Below are 25,185 nucleotides of genomic sequence, written 5' to 3'. Positions count from 1 at the left end.
CAGAACGTCATAGCCCGTCCCCTCCAGGAGCTCATGAACTTGTGGGGGAAGAGACTAAGCAACCCCAAAATTGTGAGACACCAAGACATTAGACAGAGGAGCCAGCACAGCCCCCACGGAGCACAGAGCAGAGGCGTGTGACTCGGAGCAGTGGAGTCAGAGCAAGTCACACGCACGTGGAACCTGAGAAGATGAGTGGGAGTCAGTCAGGCCTGGCGGAGGCCAGAAAAGAAGGAAGATGGGAGTGTCTTCCCAGCAGAGGGAGGGGCCCACAAAGGTACAAAGTGAGAGGTGACAGTGTGCTACTGGAGAATTCTAAGTACCCTGTGCTGGAGTATAAATACTCATCACATATTTAAATGAAACAAAGCAAAAGAAAAAGGAACAATATTTTCATGGCTCTGTTTGGAATGAATAATAGTGATTCATAAAGTTTGGCCCAATACAGGTGCAACCAACCTCTATAATCTCCCCTTTGTGCTACATTAACACAAATTATAGTTCTGGTTTGAATGTTATTGCCTTAAATACTAACATCTTAGAATCATTGCTTTTTGGGATTTGGGTATTAAGAAATACTTGGAATTTCATTTCTGTATAAGTAAGAAGTATATATATATATATATATATATATATATATATATATATATATATTCCTTAAAGAAGATGGTAAATGAAAAAAAAAAAAGATGGTAAATGGAAAAGCAAGTTAAATGATAAACTCCATTATTCCACTTAACCCCACTGCCACATGTGGGGAGATGGAGTGGATAGTACTTAAGTTCACCTTACTGTGAAAATTTTGTTAAGACTTGTAAAGCATTCAGTAGAATAAAAAATAAAGTATGAAAATATGGTGTGATGTATACAAAAACTTACTTTCTCAACCTGGTAATAAAATCTACAAATGACTTTTCCCAAGCATACATTTTTATCGTTCTGATGCCAGTTATAACTTCGCTCATAGTCCTGATCCTGTCGTCTGTGAAAGCTTCAGTCTTCCTCCTAAGGGGACAGACATGAGAGATGAACCTTAGTGACCACAGCCCAGATTTCTGTAATAGCAGCAGCAGCAGTGGACACAGGCAAAGACAAGGAATCAAATTATTCCTTATAGCTCTTTTATGCTGACAACACAGGCAGGTCCTACTCAAAATACAAAGGAGAAAAAGACTTCAATTATACTTCTTCATTCAGCCCAAATCAAGAAGTAACTTGGAAAACCTGCAGTATTGGCTAAAGAACATGTAAAATGAGTAAGATACAAACCATCTGCTTAAGGAGGTCACAGTTGGGCAGGGAAGGCAGAAAGGCACCACATTTAACAGGAAGAGAGTGGCTGTGCTGTAATAAAATAGGAATAAAATGCTGGGAGCAGAAAAGATGAGGCTGTCAATTCCATTGGGAAAGGAGAGCAGGAAAAGCATCAGGGACCCCATAACATTGGAACAGGGTCTTGAAGGACAAGGAACATCTCCCTACAACAAAGAGAGGAAAGTAAATTCCAAGTAGAGAAATACACCACACATAGAGGTGCTCACATACATGCAAAAGAACTCAATGAGCTTCAAACGGCACAACATCTCCATCACCTGACAACCTGGACCATGACCCACCTCCAACCCTCTGGGACCTGCTTCAGGTCTAACTCATCACCATCAGGCTCTTCATCACCAGCAACTTTTCTATCACATACGCTGCTGGGAATGTGGGGCTTTATAAAGACATAGTTAATTAACATCAGCCTTGTCCTTGGGGTGCTTATAACTTAATGGAACCACTGAATTAAAAACAAGATGCGAATATACATACCTGAAAAGGCTCTAACACAAGCATAACAAAAATACATACATCTAGAAATGGGCCTATAAGATTATTACTATTTAATAATCTTTAAAAAAAAACTTGGACATAGGTAAATTCTGCTTAAAGACACTCTACTTATTCAGGTATGGTGCCTGAAAAGCTATCCGTGAGGAAAGAGCGAATGCCGTCACCTTTCCCACTTCACAACCAGCCCTCAGCTTAAGTCTGGAGCCTCTGCTGGCTAAGCCTGAAGAGTCTACAACACACACAAAGAAGAGATCAAAGAAGGTAGTTTTTTAAATTAATGCTTCAAACAGACTATCGATGTTACCAAGTACATATCACCTATTTTTTAAACCAGTGTTTCTCTTACCAGAGTGATGAAAACAACTTCCCGATGCAGCTTTGCAAAAGCAGAATAAAAACTAGAACCGCCATCCCGGCAAGACATGATATTCCTATTTCCATCCAGAGCAAGGTGGTCACTGCGATAGCCTGCAGTGGCCCCACCCACAGAAAGTGCAAGAACATCGTTACCTTAAAAGAAAAAGACAAAGCCTTCTTAGGACTGTGTAAAAACAAAACCAGTAAGGACACAGTATGGAAACAATCTGCTCTGAAAGAACCAACAGGAACCTAAACAGAAACGATCTCAGTGGGTTTTACACCTGCTGAAGCAGAAATCCAAGCAACCACCCCCGATGACGCTGTCCCGGGGCAGCACAGGGCCAGCTTCAGGGACGCCCAGGGAGAAGCAGACCAGCAGCATTGAAGGAAGATCTTGATTTTATCTACACCAGAGATGACCTCAGGGCTTTCCCAAGCACTTTCTGCCCCCAAATTCAGCTCCCATCAGCCCTGGGGCTCCCCAGAATCCCAGGAAAGCCTATATTATGGTACCTACCACATTCTCCAGTAATTATTTGTATATTTACCTCCCTGAAAATCTGTGACTTCTTCAGGGCAAAAACTAACTCTTATTCATCCCTGAAACTGCGTAGGGGCCTTACTTCATGTTTAATGGATGAACAATTGAAAGAGAAGTGGTCTAGTTAAATATGGATCTGACCAATAGCCCTAACATCCTGGATAGTATGATTTATAAGGTAAGTGTAAAAAAAGAGTGCAGTGTGATAGCAGAGAGTAGGTTGTGACTGGCTAGGGACCACCCATTTGGCATTATTTATTGAAGTCTTCCTATGCAGGAGGCACTGTACAAGGCACAGGGGAAAGAACAATCCCTGCCCACCAGGTCTTCATCATCTAGAGGTGGAGGAAGACAGTTCAGCCAGCAACACCAGCATGACGTGCCAAGAAGGGCCCCTGCAGGAGGACCCTTAGGGACACTAACCGAGCTTAGCAAGAACACTGCTGCCTATCTATTATTGGAGTATGTTGCAGGCAACCTTAGAAAAACAAAACTTTCATCTACAGGATGACACATACAATTATATCTAAGCTGCACACAGAAGAAATAAGCATTGGATTAAAAAAACCCTTGTCATGTTCTCAGCAGAATCCTGGCCGATGCCAAACATTGGCACCTGGCATCCCAATAAGCAAAACCCAGTAAGAAGGACAGGAAATGGAAGAGGATCCCTCAGGGGCAGCTTACCTGATCCAACTTGTTCACATCGTTGGACAGTAGGTTGACTATCTGGCCTGTGGTAGTCTTGCCCATGGCCACATTGCTCAGGCGAAGTGCCTGAAATAAGAGAAAGAAATAGAAAACTGGATTTCTATGGTGATACCAAGTCACTCTCAGAACATAGCAAAATGGAGCATGTTTTCAAAAGGTCTTGCATGGTATCAGGATGACCCCTGACAGCAGGGTACTAGGGACTCACGTTTATTCTTCAACTCCTCAATGTGGCAACAGCCAAGGCCACAAGGACACCAAAGGGAGGAGTAGGAGGTAGAAGCAAAAACCCCTCCCTGTTTCTCAATAAACTTGGACATGCCCTAAGTATAAAGGAATGTAGGTTTAGACTTAGGAGCCAACTAAAGTAAATTTGAGCCCAATTAGATGAGATTGTTGAGGCCACCTGAAGAGAAGAAATTAGAACACTTGAACTGTAAATCTGGAATTGATCATTAATTCCATGTACAACATCATTTAAACACTTTGGTCTTGGTCTCCTCATCCTGAAATGAATGAGTATAATGTTCACAGCACTGTTCCTGTGAGGAAACTGTGTTCTTAATGCCAGTCTGCTAACTTTACAAAAAAAACACAACCTGTGTTGCACAATCCCTTTATTTGGTAAAAAGTTATGAAAAATGCTCTAGAGATCTCAGGAACCTGAAGAGACCACCATGAGCTCTTTCAACAGACCACCAACTGGAGCCACAGATCCAAACAAAATGTCATAGTTCATAAAAACTTTTCATTTACTCATCACATCAAACAGAATAATCAGTGATCAAGTGGGAATGTAAAATGATATAACCACAATGGAAGAGAGTATGGAAATTCCTCAAAATATTAAATGTAAAGTTAGCATATAGTACAGTAATTCCACTTCCAGTAATGTATTCAAAAGAACTGAAAGCACGGACTTGAACAAATATTTGTATACTTGTGTTCACAGCAGCGTTATTCGCAATAGGCAAAAGTGGAACCAACCTGAATATCCACTGACAGATGTATAGATACACAAAATGTTGTAGATATCTACAGTGGAATGTTATTCAGCCTTAAAAAGGAATTAAATTCTGACACCTGCTACAACATGGATGAACCTTAAAGACATTGTGCTACATGACGTAAGCCAGACACAAAATGACAGACATTGTGCAGGAGGGTTCCCTTTTCTCCACACCCTCTCCAGCATTTATTATTTATAGTGTGTGTGAGGTGATATCTTATTGTAGTTTTGATTTGCATTTCTCTAATAATTAGTGATGTTGAGCATCTTTTCACATGCCTCTTGACCATTTGTATGTCTTTTCGGGAGAAATGTCTATTTAGATCTTCTGCCCTTTTTTTTTTTTTTTAGCATCTTTAAATCTCTCCTTGACTCTGACTGTCCTGCCTCTCCCCTTCACTTATTATTTTTTTCTTTAAGAACTTTTATTGAGATACAATTGATGTACAATAAACTGCATATATTTAAAGTGTACAATTGCATATTTTTTTTCTTATTAGTTATGTATATATAGCAATCCCAATTACCCAATTCATTCCCCCCAACCCCACCCCTGCCCCACGCTTTCCCCACTTGGTGTCCATATGTTTGTTCTCTACATCTGTGTCTCTATTTCTACCTTGCAAACCAGTTGATTTGTACCATTTTTCTAGATTCCGCATATATGTGTTAATATATGATAATTTGTTTTTCTCTTTCTGACTCACTTCACTCTGTATGACAGTCTCTAGGTCCATCCACGTCTCTACAATTGTCCCAATTTCGTTCCTTTTTACAGCTGAGTAGTATTCCATTGTATATATGTACCACATCTTCTTTATCCATTCATCTGTTGATGGGCATTTAGGTTGCTTCCATGTCCTGGCTATTGTAAATAGGGCTGCAATGAACATCAGGGTGCATGTGTCTTTTTGAATGATGGTGTTCTCTGGGTATATGCCCAGGAGTGGGATTGCTGGGTCATATGGTAATTCTATTTTTAGTTTTTCAAGGAACCTCCATACTGTTCTCCATAGTGGCTGTATCAATTTACATTCCCACCAACAGTGCAGGAGAGTTCCCTTTCCTCAATACCCTCTCCAGCATTTTCTCTTTGTAGATTTTCTGATGATGCCCATTCTAACTGGTGTGAGGTGATACCTCATTGTAGTTTTGATGTGCATTTCTCTAATAATTAGTGATGCTGAGCAGCTTTTTATGTGATTGTTAGCCATCTCCATGTCTTCTTTGGAGAAATGCCTATTTAGATCTTCTGCCCATTTTTTTGATTGGGTTGTTTGTTTTTTGATATTGAGCTGCATGAGCTGTTTGTACATTTTGGAGATTAATTCCTTGTCAGTTGCTTCATTTGCAAATATTTTCTCCCATTCTGTGGGTTGCCTTTCTGTTTTATTTATGGTTTCCTTTGCTGTGCAAAAGATTTTGAGTTTAATTATGTCCATTTGTTTATTTTTATTTTAATTTCCATTATACTAGGAGATGGATCAAAAAAGATATTGCTACAATTTATGTCAGAGTGTTCTTCCCATGTTTTCCTCTAAGAGTTTTATAGTATCTGGTCTTACATTTAGGTCTTTAATGCATTTTGAGTTTATTTTTGTGTATGGTGTTAGAGAATAATCTAATTTCATTCTTTTACATGTAGATGTCCAGTTTTCCTAGCACCACTTATTGAAGAGACTGTCTTTTCTCCTTTGTCATAGATTAGTTGACCATAGGTGTGTGGGTTTATTTCTGGGCTTTATATGCAGTTCCATTGATCTATATTTCTGTTTTTGTGCCAGTACCAAACTCTTTTGATAACTATAGCTTCGTAGTATAGTCTGAAATCAAGGAGTCTGATTCCTTTAGCTCCATTTTTCGATCTTGAGATTGCTTTGGCTATTTGGGATCTTATGTATCTCATACCAATTTTAAAACTTTTTGTTCTCATTCTCTGAAAAATGCCATTGGTAATTTGATAAGAATTGCATTGAGTCTGTAGGTTACCTTGGGTTGTATAAGCATTCAGACAATATTGATTCTTTAAATCCAAGAACATGGTATATCTTTCCATCTGTTTGTGTCATCTTCTTTTATCAGTGTCTTATAGTTTTCAGAGTACAAGTCTTTTGCCTCCTTAGTTAGGTTTATTCCTAGGTATTTTCAATTTCTTCATGGTTCAGTCTTGGGAGATTATACCTTTTTAAGAATTTGTCAATTTCTTCTAGATTGTCCATTTTATTGGCATACAATTGCTTGTACTAGTTTCTTATGATCCTTCGTATTTCTGTGGTATCTATTGTAACTTCTTCATTTTCATTTCTAATTTTATTGATTTGAGCCCATTCCTTTTTCTTTTTTTCTTGATGAGTCTGGCTAATGGTTTATCAATTTTATTTATCTTTTCAAAAAACCAGCTTTTAGTTTCATTGCTCTTTTTTATTGTTTTCTTCATCTCTATCTCATTTATGTCTACTCTGATCTTTATGGTGTCTTTCTTACTACTAACTTTGGGTTTTGTTTGTTCTTTTTTCTCCAGTTGCTTTATGTGTAGGGGTAGGTTGTTTATTTGAGATTTTTCTTATTTCCTAAGGTAAGATTGTATTGCTATAAACTTCCCTCTCACTAACTGCTTTTGCTGCATCCCGTAGGTTTTGGATCATCATGCTTTTGTTTTGATTTGTCTCTAGGTATTTTTTTATTTCCTCTTTGATTTCTTCAGTGATCACTGGTTGTTTAGTAGCATATTGTTTGGCCTTCACGTGTTTGTGTCTTTACATTTTTTTTTCTTGTAGTTGATTTCTAATCTCATAGCATTGGGGTCAGAAAAGATGTTTGATATAATTTGAATATTCTTAAATTTATCAAGGCTCAATTTGTGGTCCAGCATGTGATCAATCCTGGAGAATGTTCCGGATGCATGTGAGAAGAATGTGTATTCTGTTGATTTTAGATGGAATGCTCTACAAATATCAATTAAGTCCATCTGCTCTAATGTGTCATTTTAGGCCTGTGTTTCCTTATTGACTTTCTGTCTGGATGATCTGTCCATTAATGAAAGTGGGGTGGTAAAGTTCCCCACTGATATTGTGTTACTGTCAATATCTCCTTTTATGGCTGTTAGTATTTGCCTTATATATCGAGGTGCTCCCATATTTGGTGCATATATATTTACAATTGTTATATTTTCTTCTTGGAGTGATCCCTTGATCATTATGTAGTGTCCTTCTTTGTCTCTTGTAACAGTCTATTTTAAAGTCTATTTTGTCTGATATGAGTATTCCTACTCCAGCTTTCTTTTGCTTTCCATTTACATGGAATAAGTTTTCCATTCCCCTCACTTTCAGTCTGTACGTGTCCCTAGATCTGAAGTGGGTCTCTTGTAGACAGCATATATGCAGGTCTTGTTTTTGTATCCATTCAGCCAGTCTATGTCTTTTGGTTGGAGCATTTAATCCATTTATATTTAAATTTTTGAACATGTGTTCTTATCTCTATTTTATTATTTGTTTTGGATTTTTGTAGCTCTTTTTTCTTCCCTTCCTCTTTTGTTCTCTTCTCTTGTGATTTGATGACTAACTTTAGTGTTGTTTGGATTCCTTTTTCTTTTTTGTGTGTGTATCTATTGTAGATTTTCAGTTCACAGTTACTGTGAAGTTTTAATACAGCTGTCTATACATAAACAGGATTGTTTTAAGTTGCTGGTCTTTTAATTTCAAATGCATTTCCAATATCCTGCATTTGTACTCTTCTCTTCTCATGATTGCTGATTTTCATATCACATTTGTGTGCGGGTGATTTCCTACCTTTACTGTATGTTCACATTTACTGGTGAGCTTTTCCATTTGTAATTTTCTTGTTTCTAGTTGTGGCCTTTTCTTTGCCACCTAGAGAAGTTCTTTTAACATTTGTTGCAAAACTGGTCTTGTGGTTCTGAGTTCTCTTAGCTTTTGCTTTCTGTAAAGCTTTTGATTTCTCTTTTGATTCTGAATGAAGAGCCTTGCTGCGTTGAGTATTCTTGGTTGTAGATATTTCCCTTTCATCACTTTAAATATATTGTATGACTCCTTCCTGGCCTACAGAGTTTCTGTTGAGAAATCAGCTGATAACCTTATGGGAGTTCCCATGTATGTTATTTGTTGCTGTTCCCTTGTTGCTTTTAATATTTTTTCTTTGTCTTTAATTTTTGTCAATTTGATTACTATTGTCTCATCATATTCTTCTTTGGGTTTATCCTGCTTGGGACTGTGCTTCCAGACTTGGGTGACTATTTCCTCTCCCATGTTAGGGAATTTTTCAGCTATTATCTCTTAAAATATTTTCTCAGGTCCTTTCTCTCTCTCTTCTCCTCCTTGGATCCCTATAATCCAAATGTTGGCCCAGTTAATGTTGTCACAGAGGTCTCTCAGATTGTCATTATTTCTTTTTATTCTTTTTTCTTTCTTCTGTTGTGTGGCAGTGATTTCCACCATTCTGTCTCCCAGCTCACTTATTTATGCTTCTGCCTAACTTATTCTGCTTTGATTCCTTCTAGTGATTTTTTTTATTTCGCATATTGTATTGTTCATCTCTGTTTTTTTTCTTTAGTTCTTCTAAGTCTTTGTTAAACATTTATTGTATCTTCTTGATCTTTTCCTCCATTCTTTTTCTAAGATCTTGGATCACATTTGCTATCATCACTCTGAATTCTTTTTCAGGTAAACCACTTATCTCCACTTCACTTAGATGTTCTTCTGGGGTTTTACCTTGTTCCTTCATCTGGGATACATTCCTCTGCCATCTCACTTTGTCTAACTTTCTGTGATTGCAGTTTCCATTGTGCAGGCTACAGAGTTGTAGATATTCTTGCTTCTGCTGTCCGCCCCTGGTGGATGAGGCTGTTTAAGAGGCTTGTGCAGAATTCCTGGTGGGAGGGACTGGTTCCTGCCCACTAGTGTATAGAGCTGGGTCTTGTCCCTCTCATGGGCAGGTCCATGTCAGGGGTATGTTTAGCAGGCAACTTTGTGCTCAAGAAGACTTTAAGCTGCCTGTCTGCTGATAGGTGGGGTTGTGTTCTCACCTGGTTGGTTGTTTGGCCTGAGGGGTCCCAGCATTGGAGCCTACAGGCTGTTGGGTGGGCAAGGTCTTGGTAAGAAAATGGTCACCTCCAGGAGGACCCATGCCAATGAGTACTCCCCAGAACTACCACTGTCTTTGTTTCCATGGTAAGTCACAGCCACACCCTGCCTCCATGGGAGACCCTCTAATACCAGCAGGTAGGTCTGGCCCAAGCTCTTATAAGGTCATTCCTTTTTCTCTGGGTCCTGGTGTATACAAGGCCTTGTGTGCACCCTCCAAGAGTGGAGTTTCTGTTTCTCCTGAGTCCTGTGGAATTCCTGCAATCAAACCCCACCAGCCTTCAAAGCCACATTCTCTGGGGCCTCCTCCTCCCATTGCCAGACCCCAGGCTAGGGAGCCTGACACGGGGCTCAGGACTTTCACTCCTGTGGGGAAACTTCTGTGGTATAATTATTTTCCAGTTTCTGGGTCACCCACCTGGTGGGTATGGGATTTGATTTCTCATGACTGTGCCCTTCCTGCCATCTCATTATGGCTTCTTCTCTGTCTGTGGATATAGGATATTTTTTTTTTTTGATGGATTCCAGTTTTTTGTTGTTGTTGTTGATGGTTGTTTGGCAGTTATGATTATGGGGCATTCATAAGAAGAGGTCATAGTTATCCTTATTTTGTCTGTGTGGTGAGAACACAGTATCTACTCTCCTAGAAAATTTAATGTATGCAATAAAGTCAAATGAGGACTTTTTAGCAAACAGTCTAAGGCAAAGAGATATCCAGAATGAAGTTTATAAAGAGCTCTTTAGCTCTTGACACTGATGTATCTGTAACAATTCCTTTGTAAAGACACCTGACATCCTTACTCCTTTTACACTAGTTACCAGGGTAAACTAGTGTTTAGAATAATTTCATGGGATTTCTCAATAAAATATCACTGAACACATCAAATTAGGTCTTATTAAAAGTGCTATAATGCATATTAAAGATAAAAGGAATTATTGTATTAAAAAACAGCTTGAATGTACAGCAACAAATTCTCTCCAGAATTAATAAAACAATGTAAAGTTTCAAGTTTTATCTCAAACACCTTACAATTTTCTTTAATACCATTAAAAACAATCATATCTATAGAATTTAGTGAGCGAGCCTGTATTTGGCATGGATTTCATTCACATATTTATTTAACACAATTATATTGAATATAATTAGATGGGTCTTTAAAATTATAATCATTCCCTTTTTCAAATGCATTCTTTGCTTCTAGATCTAATTTTATAGCTCCAATCACTTAAGTTCAGTTGTAAATAAAACTGATGTAAATGAAGGTTTTAATGAACAACAACATGAAATTTCCATAAATACCACTATTAGGCAGGCCTGGAAACACTGAAAATCAATGTGATACTTTTGATACTTATTTTTTAAGTAGACTTCATAATAAATTAGTGGATATTATGCAACAGCCTGTGGATAAAATTATCAATGGCAGCCTCGACCTGATCTCAAGAGAATACTTTTCATTATTTATTGGCAAAGTTTGCTTAAACAACAACAAAAAAATTGGCTTGATGCAAATAGCAAGTATCTCTAGTAAGATGTAAATGACCCCAGTCACAACGTTTTTAATTTACGAGAACTTCCCAAAATGCTTCTGATGCTTCAGGGGAGGTACACACTTTGCTACCAAATGATACTTACCTTGTGGTAAATCATATGGCACATGGCTATTCTTAACCTCATCCCCACACGCTGAATGTGACAGAAGTAAAAGTGGTGCAGAATGGCCCAAATGAGCATGCAGGCACTCAGCACTGTGGCATAGGTGTAGGTTTTGTATAAAGCAGCAGAATCGGTGGGATCAGAGTTTTCAAAATAATTAATAATTTTCCCCAAAAATATGGGCAGAAGTACTCCTGTGCCTTCCTAAAAGGAAAGATAAAAGCCTTAATTAGAAATGCCAATTTTTCTTCACACAAGCTTTACTTTTATTATTAGCATGTTAAAAAGGCATTTTGACAAAATGCTACTTTCATGGCTAATCTAAAAGAAAAATACTCAGATCCACTATCTCCTATGAGACAAGAGTCAATAGTTTTAACCTTAAGGCAAAACTTTACATTCAAACACAGTAAAGCCTTAGTACATTATGCTTAGTACACAGTGGATGCTCAATAAATATTATAATCAGTGCTTTTGAACAAATCTTAGCCTAATATGAATAAGTGAAAGCACAAGAAGGTTAAGAAATTTGCTTCCATATGAACAAGCCCTACTGGCAGCCTGCCCCTGTCCCCTGCACTCTCAATGTCTTAGCCCAACAGAAAGTCAAGGTGGCTCATGTACAGGAGACACGCTCTTGCCATCATCTTCTGCTTTAAGAGCCTTTATGAACTGAGACACTGGTACAAACATGTTTACTCTTTTCCACCCCAAACTCCACATGTTGGTAAATCAAGAGAACAGAGCCCAACTTCTGTTGGAGCAACACTAAGAAACCAGGTTTGGGAAGTTTGCAGGCTCTCATCCCCAGGAGGCACTACCTCAATATATCTCTACCCACTAGAAGCTGGGATGTTCCTTGTTGTCAAATATTAAATACGGCAGACGCCAAGCTAAAAAAAATGATGTTATCCGTAGTTCACAATCAGTCATACACTGCAAGTACTGGTTTAGAGGAAAAGTTACCAATCATCTATTCCTCAAGGAAAGAAACTGAAATCCTAAACCAGTGACTTGGGTGGGGATTGGGGCTTACCTGCTGAGTAAGACTTAGGGAAAGCAATTTCCTTCCCCAAAACTAAAAACAAACAAACAGCAACACTTGCCTACCCTGCCAAAGGGCCACTCCACCCCACAACCTACCTCCTCCTTCTAGTCACCCCTTGCAAGGTACACTTCTCCTCCATCAAGGAAAACCAAACTCTCCAAGTCACCAAAAGTAAATACCTTGATGCCCTCGACATCATTTTCTCCACAGACTTCTCAAAAGACAAAATGCCAAAAGTTTGGAAACCTTCTGAAGAAACTTGACTTTGAAACAAGCTTTTCCTTTCAGGCAACCCCTCCTTACTAACACAGACACGGTAAACAACTGATGGGCTTACTTTTGATAGCTGTCTTCTGTGTGTCTGAAGTTGAAGAACCCACATTCAAGAGGAAGGGAAGAAAATACAAAACTGCAAACACGAAACAAAACTAACATGCATTTTCTGCTTAACCAACTAGTGCCTGATCAGGATATTTACAGAAAGCTGTCCTCACCCCTCAAATGGATGTGACATCAAACCCCAACACTCCTGTCTTGCTCTACACACATGCACACACACATTCACAGGTTGCACTAACTGTCTCGCCTTCCCTGAGTTCATAGCAGTTTTCATCTACTATAGAGAAGTAAGGGAATGCTGTTTAGTTGAAGAATTATGAGTAAGATGATCAGATCAGAGCAAGATGATCAGTTCTTAAGAAAACAAAGGCTCACTGTTACATTTTCAATATGCCCAATCATTCACCCCTAGAAGCATGAAAAGCTTATGGCAGAACCCCTCATACAGTAGACTGTAAAAGAGACTGTTTAGAATTTACTGAGATGGAAATCTGGAGGCTTACACAGAGAAGCAAGAACATCAAACTGTACACATGGGCAGTCCCTGTGCAAGTGTGGCCAAGGGCAGTCCAGTGCTACAGCCTACAAAGCTGGGACTCTCCACCAGAAGCCCAGCGGTAACACCTTCCTTCCCAAACTTTCCTGAAATTTATGATGGCGTCTGGGAATCACTGTTGCCTATTACTCAGCTCTCCATTTGAGCCCACCGTTATAATAAAAGTGTAATTATAAGAAAAGGTAAGAGTAATGTCACCCAGCAAAGAGAATAACAACAGATGCAACAAATTTAGCAAAAAAAAAAAAAAAAGTGAAAAATAAAGGCAGGTCACTGCTGTCTAGGCATCAGGATTTTTCCACTGAGAGACAGTATTTAATAACTCAGTTGAGCAAACAGGCTTATTAAGGTGTAAAGCCAGCTCGTGGCCCAGATCTTCCACTCCTCTGTCCATTCTTTTTTTTTCTTAATAATGATTATTCTTCATTTGGAATTAACATTTTCAAAAGATAATAAAGATTTTTGAACATGAACTGTGACACTGATTTGACATAATTTAGGGAGAGAGTCGCTTGTTATTCTTAAGCACTACTTTTCCTCCAACAAGGAGTAGTCATGGCAATTCAGAAAAGTGGTGAAAAGCATAATGTACAAGGAATTTCCATTCTAGGGTAAGTTTCAACTATTGAAGTTAAAAAATGGATTTTATACTCCACATGAAAAATAACAATAAGTAAAGAACAATTTTCAAGTAATTTCTCTCAACAAAACAGAAAACAAAGTAGTCACTAACACAAAGTTGTGAAAAGAAAACTCCAAAGTATATATAGAGAATAAGAATACATGTACTAAATATAATACCTTAAAGCTTCTAGAACACATAGGGCAGAAGTCATTACAGCCATCAAAGCTGAACTGAGTAAATCCATCCCCTCCACACATAAGGGTAAGTTAGAGAGGAAGAATCATTTAACAGGACAGCTGGCAGCAGCATCTGTAACCCGTGAAAGTCTCCATTTCTGGCATTTGGTAGCAACTGGCTGAGGTGGACCAGGCAGAATGTTTTCCAGCTGCTAGAAGATTAACAACTGTATATCCTCAATGCTCTGTTCCATGTATTAACTCCAAATGGGACAGTGGTGTGAATCCCAAGGGAAGGCCCAATTTCTGATGACTCTGCTTGTCTTGGAGAGTCTCCCAGAGGGGTGAGGGGCAGCTGTGGCTCACCCTGGGGACAGAGACACTGGCCACAGCCATTCCCGCAGCTACCCCTACCGCGTGTACACTGGTGTTGGCGGGCGCCACCATGAAATTCACTCATCTGTCCATTCTTGATCCTAACCTTCAACTAGTAAGAAATAAAACAACTGAGAAAATACTCATTATCAAACATGAAACTAATCAAATTAAAACTTTCCGGATAAGTAGGAACAAGGTCAAACTTGCCCCCGTTAACCTTCATCTTTGACATCAATCTATAACCCCGTGAATATTTTTTCCACAAACCAACTGAGAATATAGTTCTTATTCCTTCACAGGAATTTTTCACAACTCTGAAATCATAAGGGATTTTTAAAAGAGCCCAATTTAATACCATGAAGCCCATCATTCAAGGTTCTACAAGAGTCTCAGAGTCTCTGAAGCAGACATTTCTCGACGGGGTCCTTGGTATCAACCTCCTGAAAGCACCTGACATTTGGGTCCCACTTCTTGCTTCTTAGGGCAACTTCTTACAGTTAGATGCTAGAATTTCCACAGTGGGTACAGTTCCTCTGCGATGTTTCCCCATGTATTTGAAACATTTCTTACCCAACTTCCTCATCTCTCATTCATGAGAAAAAAAGAGACAACACAGGAAATTGAAACATGTTATCAGACAAAGAAAAAATGCTTGAGTGAAACATATAAGCAAAAAAGAGTGAACTTGTGGGAAAATAAAAAGGCAATTCGTTTTTAGAACTGGGGGGAAAGGTGACAAAGGTAGAGCTGAGAAAGACCCAGAGACTGGGAGGAAAAGCAGTGAATCTGGGGAAATAATAACTATCAGGATTCTAGATATGCCTTCAGTCCTCTTCTACACAAGGGTCTTCATCCTCACTGCACATTAGCATCATCTGAGGAAATTAAGAATTTCCCCTATCCTTCCTGTAAATACTAGAGCTCAGGGTAACCAAAGAGTTTATAATGACAAACTTTCTCTTTATGCAAATATTTCAGCTAATAAATGAAGAGGGTAAGAGTTAGAGTTAGAGCATCACCATTTTGCAACCCTTACTGAATTACTGGACCTTGAGCAATGATCATGAGTAGCTCCTCACATCACACACACAGAAAAGACGGTATGCACCTCATACGGGAGGGACACACCCCTACAACCCTACCTCCTACAAAGAGGAAAGGGGTGAAGAAAACCTGAATGAGTCAGATCAAGCTTCTAGATCTAACCACCAACCTAAGGTGCCAGAGGAACATGTTACATGATACAGGGGGAGACAGGCCATCAGCCAAATCCAGACTGTGGGAATCTCTACAGGACAAACAACCTGGTTTCTTTCATTTAAAAAAACAAACCAAATAAATGGCTAAGAGGGAAAGAGAGAGAGGGGTGAAGTGTAGGGGGGAATAGAAAAGCAACCCATACAACCTCTATTGATCAAAAGTCCCTTATTTGATACTGCTTCAAAGAACAACGGGGAAAAACACAGCTGTGAGCAGTGGCTAGATACTGATGACATTAAAATTAATGTTTATGCATCATAATAGGATTAGGATTATTTAGGGGGAAAAGTCCACATCTTTTAAAGATACATACTGGGCTTCCTAGGTGGCGCAGTGGTTAAGAATCCGCCTGCCAATGCAGGGGACACGGGTTCAATCCCTGCTCCAGGAAGATCCCACATGCCGTGGAGCAACTAAGCCTATGTGCCACAACTATTGAGCCCATGTGCTGCAACTACTGAAGCCCACGTGCCTAGAGCCCGTGCTCCGCAACAAGAGAAGCCATGGCAATGAGGAGCCCACGCACCACAATGAAGAGTAGCCCCCACTCACTACAACTAAAAAGAAAGCCCGCGCACAGTAAAAAAGACCCAACACAGCCAATAAAATAAACAAACAAAAAAAGATACATACTAAAATATTTATAGATAAGAGTGATGTGATGTCTAGGAACTGCTTCAAAATGATATTGGAAAGTAAGAGTAGGGGTTCAGATGAATCAAGACTGCTCCTGAGTTGGCCATTATTGAAGCTGCCTTAAGGTTACATGGGGGCTCATTTCCCTGTACCCTTCTGAATTCTTAACTGAGACTCCCTGTAATAAATGACAGAATAACAATAGAAAATCAAACAGAAGTTTATTAATATATATTTATTTCTGGTACAGATGGGAAAAACCTAGAAAAAATGAGTAACTCTCTGAGATGGCTCAAGCTACCATCTTAAATCCCATCTCCAGGTAAAGACAAAAGAAAGTGGGGGATACTTATGAGAGGTTAATAGGAAAAGCAACTTAAACTAGGGTAGGGTTGGGTTTGTTATGCAGATTTAAGTCTTCCTGAAGACTTCTCCACTGACAGGATTCTTCTGTGATTTAGAGCCACCCTTCTCTTTCTGGTACAGAGAGGGAGACACCCTTACAAATGGAGATTTCCTTTATCAATATAAATGTCCCTTATAGAAGAGTAGCTTTACTCTGTCTTCAGAGCTTTTCCTGTGTCTATTTCTCAAAAAAGTAATTAGCACATAATAATCTTTGTGCCAAAGAGGCATATTCTGAGCTGACACATTCTTCTACCCTTCAATCTTATTCTACTTTTTTGTATTTTTGAAATGTCCTTAAAAACTACAGAAGAAAACACTACGGGAAGCAGTTGATAGAGGAGCACGGAGCTGTGGTCAGAAAAAATACCTACTCTTGCCTCTGACCCTTCAGTGGAGGCTGTGGCAGGAGAGGAAGCATCAGGATAGAATGCAAAGAATACTGGCTTAGGAATTAAAATGCTTTGCTTTGGAAACTAGGTCAGCCACCTGCAAGTCACATGACTCAAGCCCATCCTATGCCCTCCTGCACTTCTTGGTCCTTATCTGTGGAAACATCTGCCTTGTTTACTTCGGAGGAATTCTGGGACAACTAAATGAACTACAATAGCTACAACAGCTCCAAGTGCTGTGAAACCAGCATAAAAACAAGTGTTTTTGATCAGTTTTATTATCAGAAGTCTTGAGAAGAGAACTATTCCATTCTTAATGGCAGAGGCTGGTTTCACAGAGGGCTTGGAAAACCCAATGCTGCTTACAGGCCATTATGGCAGAACAAGAATTCTTGAGAAAAGTGATATGTAAAAGCCAAGTTTTCTAGACAGTAATTAAAAGTTTCACTTCTAAGCAGATTGCGAAAAAATTTAACAATTATGAATGCAATCTTTTAAAAATGAATCACCTCCTTCCTTGACTTCTTAAAGAAAATGTACTGACAGGAATGTGAGGAGCGAGTGAAATAGGCAAGGGAGATCAAGAGGTACAGACTTCCAGTTATAAAATAAATAAGTCACGGGGATGTAATGTACAATATAGGGAATATACTCAATAATACTGGAATAACTTTGTAAGGTAACAGATGGTAACCAGACTTACATGGTAATCATTTTGTAATGTATAAAAATATTGAATCACTATGTTGTACACCTGAAAGTAATGTAACATTGTAAGTCAATCATACCTCAATTTTTAAAAACTCTTTTAATGTTACAATAAAAGTTTATATATGAAAAGAAAGAAAAGAAAAAGATGAAAAGAAAATGGATTGAAAAGCATCACCCTCATTTATGACTCAAGGTCATCACTGTGGATATTACTGACATCTAATGGCTAATGCTATGTACTTAAGACCCAGCAGGGTGCACAGAGCAGGTCTGCCCTGCAGGTCCCCATCCGCTTTGCTCAGTGCTCCCTCCTCCTCTCCCTTGCTGTGTGGTCTTCAGTGGTTGCTCTCGGCCCACAGTATCTTTGCCACCAACAGCCATGCCTTAGCCTCCTGGGTTGAGCAGACGTGAGGGACACTTGGAAGAAAGGGTTGGGAAATAAATGCAAAGGCCCAGCAGTACAGCTCTCAGGATATGATTCAACACTAAACCCAGAGGCCACTCATCTAACCAGGCACCTGGCATGAGCCACAGGCACACACGGAGGCCCCAGGGCTTCCCAACAAGCAGAATTCATGAGCACTTTGCTCTGTGAGGTCAGGAAATCCCGCACACACAGGCCACACCTGCTTGCCGCCTGTGTATTTCAAATGAAGACTTATTGTGACTGTGTAGAAACACCATCATTGGGACGGCTGTACGCAGGTCAAAGAAGGGCTGGGACAGCCTGAGGGACTCTTGCACCCTCTCCCACCCTCGAGTATGTCCCACACATTTGCATTTTTCCCTGCCCTTCACCAGGCACAGTATCTACGTGGTCAGAGCTCACTCAGAAGTGGAACTCTGCCCCATATACCTGTCCCCATCCTCTGGCACAATGGCCAACCCACCTTTGTCATCAATGAGCACTCAATCTCCCAGGACCATCCAGTCACCTGACAGATTCTCTGGTTTCTCCAGTTGTGTGGGGCAGACTTCACCTACCCAGCTGCCCCCTGCCTGCAGTGTCTTTCAGTACAACAGAGCGTTTTAAACAAAAGTCACACATCCCACCTGCAAACCGCCTGGCCCACGTACCTCTCCCCGAACAAAAAGTACTTATGACCACTCACCACCTTCTCCACCTAAAACAACCCTTTCACAGCAACTGCATCTTCTATCCCTCCTGCTCTCAGACACCCGCAGGTCGCCCATGTCCCTAAGGCAGCACTAAGGTGCCCCGGAGAGCACGAGCCACCTGGGTGGGTTTGCAGCCGACCTCCAGCAGCCACAGCCAGAACAGGGAGGCTGACTGGTCTTGCGCCCCCAGGTGGAACTGTCTCACTGGGGGATCTTGACCCAGAACTTTCAGGGTCATGGAGGTCACTGACCTCATGGCTTTCTGCCTTTAGTTTTCCCCTTCACATCCCTCCTAGATCCTCTGCACATGCCAGGTTACCAAGACGCCCCCTTCAACCAGCAATCCACCCCCACAGCCAGGGACAGAAACCAGCATGGGTGGTGCACGAATGCTCCACATTTCATGGTGAAGCTGGAGCTCCTCCCACGGGGGGCTTTGGCTTGGGTTACCCAGCCCACCAGGAAGGGGGCAGCCTGAGGAAGGGTGTGCTCTTGGGAGATCTGAGCAGCTCCGGCTCAGACACAGGGCCCCAGTTCTGTTCCACTGGAAGGGGAGAGGCAAGATCCCTTCTTAGGAAAGCATTTATCAGAGGTGACCTAGTCAAGTTAATAATTATTTGCTGAGAGCCTGTAAAATGTCTTATGTTTTTCTTGGCTCGGGTCCAAATTTAATTCCTCCAAACCACAGGGCACATATTCCTTGAGGTTTTAATTTCTTTTGATCATGGATCACTCTCAGCATTTATACTGAGCACCAAGAACATCCTAACATAATATATAATGTCTTTCCTTTTCAGTGCCATCTTCCATGAAACTATGTTTTAATCAGTTAAAAGAAAAACAGTAATCCCCTGGAGGTCCAGTCCTTTACATATTTGCCCATTCTAAAGATAAACAAAACTGCTGAGCTTCATGTTTCCTATACATTTTATCCTCAGGCCTCTTTCCCCACCTGCCTGTCCATCTCAGTACTGATCCTCACACACTGAAAAGCAATACACTGTATGTAAAAGCTTTTACCTCAAGAAACATAAACATTCCCCAAACTAAGTAGGATTTCCAGTAACACTTTATGATTGCTTTCGTTAAAGAAGGCTCCCGTGCGTCTTTCTGGGCTCTCAGAACTTCTTGGTCCCAGTACCTGCGATGAGAAACAAAGCACAGTAAAGAACAGCCCCTATAGAGGCAAAACAGGGGAGGTGACAGAGGGGAGGAGAAGCCTTTACTACAGGGCGCTGTGTGGCTGCCCCATAAATGCTGGCTAATTGCTTGCAGGGCTCCTGAAAGATGAGCCTTGTGGACCCTGAAGCACCAGAAAAACACCTTTGATGGAAAGACTCCCAGTCTCGGGAAACAAGTTCCTGCCAAGCTTTGCTGGAGTCACAGCACCATGAGCAGCCCAAGAAGACAGACGGCCTCCTCCAAGGACACCACCTCCGGGGACAGAGCTCGGGGTCCAGCGCCTGGGCTGCTGGCTCCCTCCACGTCCACAAACGCACAGGAAACACGGGGCCCCCAGCCTCCAAAGGGGGCTAAGCCCGGGCTCAGCCTGAGGGGGGTGAGCGTGCAGTGTCAGGGGAAGGAGGCTCCAGAAGAGCCCGGAGGAGGCGAAACCCACTCCAAACCGTGAGCCACACGGAGACGTTCTCACTCCTCCTTCCCCTTCTCCTCTCTGCCTGCTGCTCACCCTTGCAGCTCTTCCCCAAGGTGCCTGGAGCCATCTTCCGGAAGCACTGAGTACATGTCATCTTCTTCTAATCTCTGCTTGTGACCAATTTTAAACAAGGGGTTTAGCCACCTGTTAAAATTAAGAGAAAAGGAGAGTGACGGATATCCATAGTACACAGCACTGTCTAATTAGAATCCTACATTCATGGGCTTTGTAAAAAAAAAAAAAAATCTACATTTTAAATATATAAAGATATGGGGAAAACTAGATACGTGCTTACACACACACATACTCACATATATCGAGGTATAGGAAAGTCATTCTGGCTTATACATGATATAACAACTAAAACAGCCTGTTTGTGGCCTACCAAACATGGCATGGCATGGTAGACTCTAGATAGTCCCCATGCCTAAGGGCTCTGGGAACAGGATCACATCAGACCCAGAGGGGCCTGGCCTATGGAGCCAGCACCCTGGATGGAAGGGCACCACCATCAGCCTAAACGTGACTCAAGAAAACCCGAAGACGGTGTGTGCCCCTGAGGCAAGGACCACCCACGGTTGGGCCATAAACTGCCTCCGAGAAAACTATACCAACGGACACTGGGCTACAAGTGGTGACCACACAACCCAGGTTACATCCAAGTTTTAATGACACCCACCCCACCTCCCAACTACAGGGGGCCATTCATGTAGTCAGGAGGGGAGCTGGACTGGTACCAGCAGGAGTGGTCACCCTTGTAGCATCCTTGGGGAGCCCAGCACGAGGAACAATTTACAACGCTGTAACTACAACAGAAGTCACTCGGACAGTGGCCTGGAGAACTAGAGAACCCGGCTCCAACTTTAGAATCATACAATCTTCACTGCACCCTCTGGCCCACATGACCCTCCACCACTGCACAGCTCTCACTTCCCTGCTGGCTGATCAAGGGGGAATCTGTGCCCCTGGAAATATTTCCTGCTGTTTCTATGTTAATGTGAGTGGTGAAATAGAAGAGAGTGCAACCCAACTGTTAAAGCAGGCCATTTGGTGAATTACTCAGAAGAAGAGCCTGACTGGACAAATTTGGGACGGTATCAAAAGGGCAATCTCCAGCTTCCCTGGACTTCTGGATTCTTAGGACTCCTTACAGTTATTCTCCTTCTCTTGCTCTGTGGTCGCTGCATCCTCAGCTGCCTCATTAGTTTCATCTCTTGGAGACCTGAGGCAATCAAACTGCACATGGTCCTTACCCAGGGGTATGAGCAACTGGGACTCCAGACAGGTGACAGACTTATTTTAGCTGAATCAGGAAAAATTCTGCTCCTCTCACCCAACATATGACCACACCCGTGCTCAGCAGGAAGCCGTTTCAGAAGACCGACCTTCGCCCCTTCAGTGTCCTTCAAGAACGAGGAGCAGTAAAAAGGAAAGGGAGGAATTGCTACCAGGCTGTTGTCCCAGAATTACAACCCTGCCCCTCCCTCGAATGGAAACCACTGGCTCTTATCTGAGTCTCAGGCTCCACCATAAAAGGAGGAAGCTGCAAACAGAGAAATAAGACCTGGTTAGAACCAGCCAGGCCCAAGATGGCGGGAGACCTAACCGCCAGTAGACCTTGAACCTCATTATGCGCTCCCTGTGATATATCAGCAGCTAAATGACACCCCCACCAGTGCCAGGACAGTTGACAATGGCCATGACAACAACCTGAAGAGCCCATACAGGGCCTGAAAAGGAGGGCTGCCTCAGTTTCAGGTCCGAACCACACCCCTGTTCTCAGATAAGTCATGAATATTCCTCCCTCTCTTGACTCAGTTCCCTCCCTTTTACCTCAACCCTCCTACACATAGTGTCTCAGCCCAAACTGGGTTGAGAAGATGATTTGCAAACTAAGTTCCTGCTTCTCTATTCTTTGGCCATTGAACAAAGCTTGTGCTCTTCCAGTCTCACCATCAGTTTAGTTATTGGCTGTGGGAATCCAAGTGGAAAAACAACCTTCCCAGCCAAGATAAGGGGTCTTAGCCTGGGCCAGGACCCTGGCACGAGTCCAGGAGACCAATTTGGTGAGCAGTACAGCAGTTACCTACACAAGGAACACAGGCTCAGGAGCCAGACTGCCTGGTTTGGATCCTGCTCCACCACTTACTAGCTGTGTGATGGTAGGCAACTCACTCAACCTCCCTGCCCAGCACCTTCAGGTGAAAAATAAGAGGTAATAGCTCCTTCCGCTCCAGCAGGAAAACAGGAAATGTGTGCCTACCAAAATTGATGAGAAGTCCTCACCTTCCCATTTCCATCCACGTACATTTTGAAAATCCACAAAAAGCAGGTGCTTAGACAGTTCCTTGCCCTGCCTTAAGTTAAGGAGATGTTTGCTTACTTTGTTATTATTTACGGTAACCACACCCATATTCCTTCTTCTAGGCCCCTCTATCCTCAAAGGCCATCAAATGGCCAAGAAATGTAGCTACACACACTGAATACACCACTATCAAAACAAGCATAGGAACTCCATCCCCTGGGGATCCCCTGGGCTGTTCCATTAAAGAAGGAAATATCAGAATTTGTGGGAAAGACGAATGAGTTAGGGTCCAGAAACAAAAGATCTAGTAATCACCCAAGTGTGATTAAAGCGCAAAGGTTCAGGCCCACCTTGTTAGTAGTCCCAGCTACTAGATGGAAAACTTTAGTTAAGAGCTTCACCTCTGAGCCATATTTCGTATGTGTGTTTCCTCCCAGCTTAGGGACCCTTGTGGTTTCAGGACCAGGGACTCCTGGGCAAGACCTCCTGCATCAAGACCAAGTGCTGCTGCTCTAAAGGCTAGAGATCTAGATAAGACCCCACAGACTTCAGGGATCCCCATCCCCAGAGTGTTCCTCAAAGGTGGAAGTGAAAATATTCATAACGAAAGAGGCTGGTCAAATGCATCCTCCAGTCATGGCTGTGTGTCCCAGGCAAAAGCAAAATGTGTTCAAGAACAGTGTCCCCGTTCATTAAATAAAAAATAATAATGTTCTTTACCCACATGAAATTTGCCACAACTAGGTACCAGGGCATACAGTGAGAGCCACCCAGGAACACAAGGAGGGAGGGAAAGAAAGACACGGTCATAGACACAGGGGCAGAGGGAGCCAGGTGAAGTTGGAACGCAGATGTCACATAAGGAATATAGGAAAATGTGGGGACATTATCGAAAGAATGGTCCGAGGCACTAATTAGATAAAGGAAGCTGTTCATAAGTTCTTTGCTTAGGGATGGGAGCGGGGAGCTTTAGCTCAGAACTGCGAATCCTGAGCTGTTGGGGGAAGCCGGCTAAGGGTGGAGTGTGGGGGTCCAGTCCATTCTCAGGAGGCTGGGCGGTGGTTCCCCCTGGGCAGCCTCGCTGTCTCCTGCTCCCCCTGCTCGTGCCTCTCTCTGGCTCTGGAGGCTGGCGGGGAGGCGAGCAGCAAGGCAGTGAGACCCAGTACCCCCGCCTCTAGGTCCCCGCGCCGCGCTCCCCAGCCCTGCTCCCGCCTGCCCGGTGTGCAGGGGCGCAGAGGGGAACACGCGGCCACCGTCGGGAGGCTCAACCCGCATCGGAAAGCGCTCCCTCGCCCGACCCTGTGGTCCCTGAAGGGCGCCGGCAGCGTCAAGCACGGGTCTATAGCACCAGCGAGTTGCAGCTCGGGCAGGGCGCTCACCAAAGGAACAGGCGCGAGCAGAGGTTCGCGTCCTGCATCGGACTGCGCTTCAACTCCCGGTACCCCGGCTGCATCTTGCCCGCAGGGGCAGGGCGGGGGCGCGGGCTGGAGTCGCGCTGCTCTGGCGGCCGCGCCGCTGCCGCTGTTCCTGGAGGCGCCGGCTGGGATACTGGAGACCACTCCCCTCGCGGGTCCGCTGGGCGGGAGCCCAAGAACCACCTGCTTCTGGGAGCGGAGCGCCGGCGGCACGCTGGTCCCCGCCTCCCAGGACTGCGCAGCCTCCCTGGGTCACCTATGGGGCATCCACTCTGCGCCGCCGCCACAGGCTCGGGAGAAGGACGCCGCGCGCCACGTTTGGGGCGGCAGGACCAGCAGGCAGCCGGGCAGACAATTCCAGGAGCCACACTCAGCTGCGAGGCGAGACCACCAGCTCTTTGATGGAGGCGGGTAGGTTTGACTGTGCTGCTGTAGGACCAACTGCAGCTGGTTGCGAAATCTGCTGAAGTGCCTACTGTGAGCCGAAGCACCCACCTAGAAGGTGGAGAGGGAAGACTCAGGCTCTGCTCACCTCTGCTGTTCGGAAGCTCCCCATGGGCTGCAAGGAAGACCTGGAGAAAGCTGGCAGAGACATTAACATACCACCCTCTGGGAATCCTGCGGTCATCAGGACCAAACAAGGGTGCTGTGGGAGGTTCCCCAACTGTAACCAAGCAGGACCCTGTGGGGCCTTTCTGGGACAGACCCCAACCCCCACCTCATGTCCTCTGCCTGCCTCTTGTTTGTAGAAAAGCTTTAATCTCCTAGGCCTCCCCTGAGTCACAAAAGGCTGGTTCAAGAATTAACGATTGAAAGAATGTGAACCTGTAGTGACCAAAAAAAATTGAACAAAAGATCAGCCATACAGCAGTCACAGAATCTTCAGTTCCTCCCTGAAGGCTATAGATACCAGTGTCTGATGAGCATTCCTGAGTTGTTTTGCAGGTGCTAAAAAG

General features: G+C 42.8%; 1 protein-coding gene across 1 annotated transcript in view; it reads right to left on the bottom strand.

Annotated features, from left to right (window-relative positions):
- The window catches only part of LOC130835552 (ATP-binding cassette sub-family C member 4-like), a 169,376-nt gene extending 145,109 nt beyond the window's left edge, over window positions 1–24,267 (bottom strand). The window contains 7 exon segments of the mRNA XM_057707190.1: window positions 880–1,005; window positions 2,180–2,343; window positions 3,422–3,511; window positions 11,190–11,414; window positions 19,876–19,996; window positions 20,543–20,653; window positions 24,194–24,267. Of these exon segments, the coding sequence (XP_057563173.1) occupies window positions 880–1,005; window positions 2,180–2,343; window positions 3,422–3,511; window positions 11,190–11,414; window positions 19,876–19,996; window positions 20,543–20,653; window positions 24,194–24,267 (911 nt within the window).
- Between the last annotated feature and the right edge of the window lie 918 nt (window positions 24,268–25,185).

The sequence above is a fragment of the Hippopotamus amphibius genome, chromosome 14, assembly GCF_030028045.1.
Source record: "Hippopotamus amphibius kiboko isolate mHipAmp2 chromosome 14, mHipAmp2.hap2, whole genome shotgun sequence".
NCBI classification, from domain to species: Eukaryota; Metazoa; Chordata; class Mammalia; order Artiodactyla; family Hippopotamidae; genus Hippopotamus; species Hippopotamus amphibius.
Note: the sequence above shows the minus strand (reverse complement) of the source record. Positions and strands in the feature narration are given on the sequence as shown.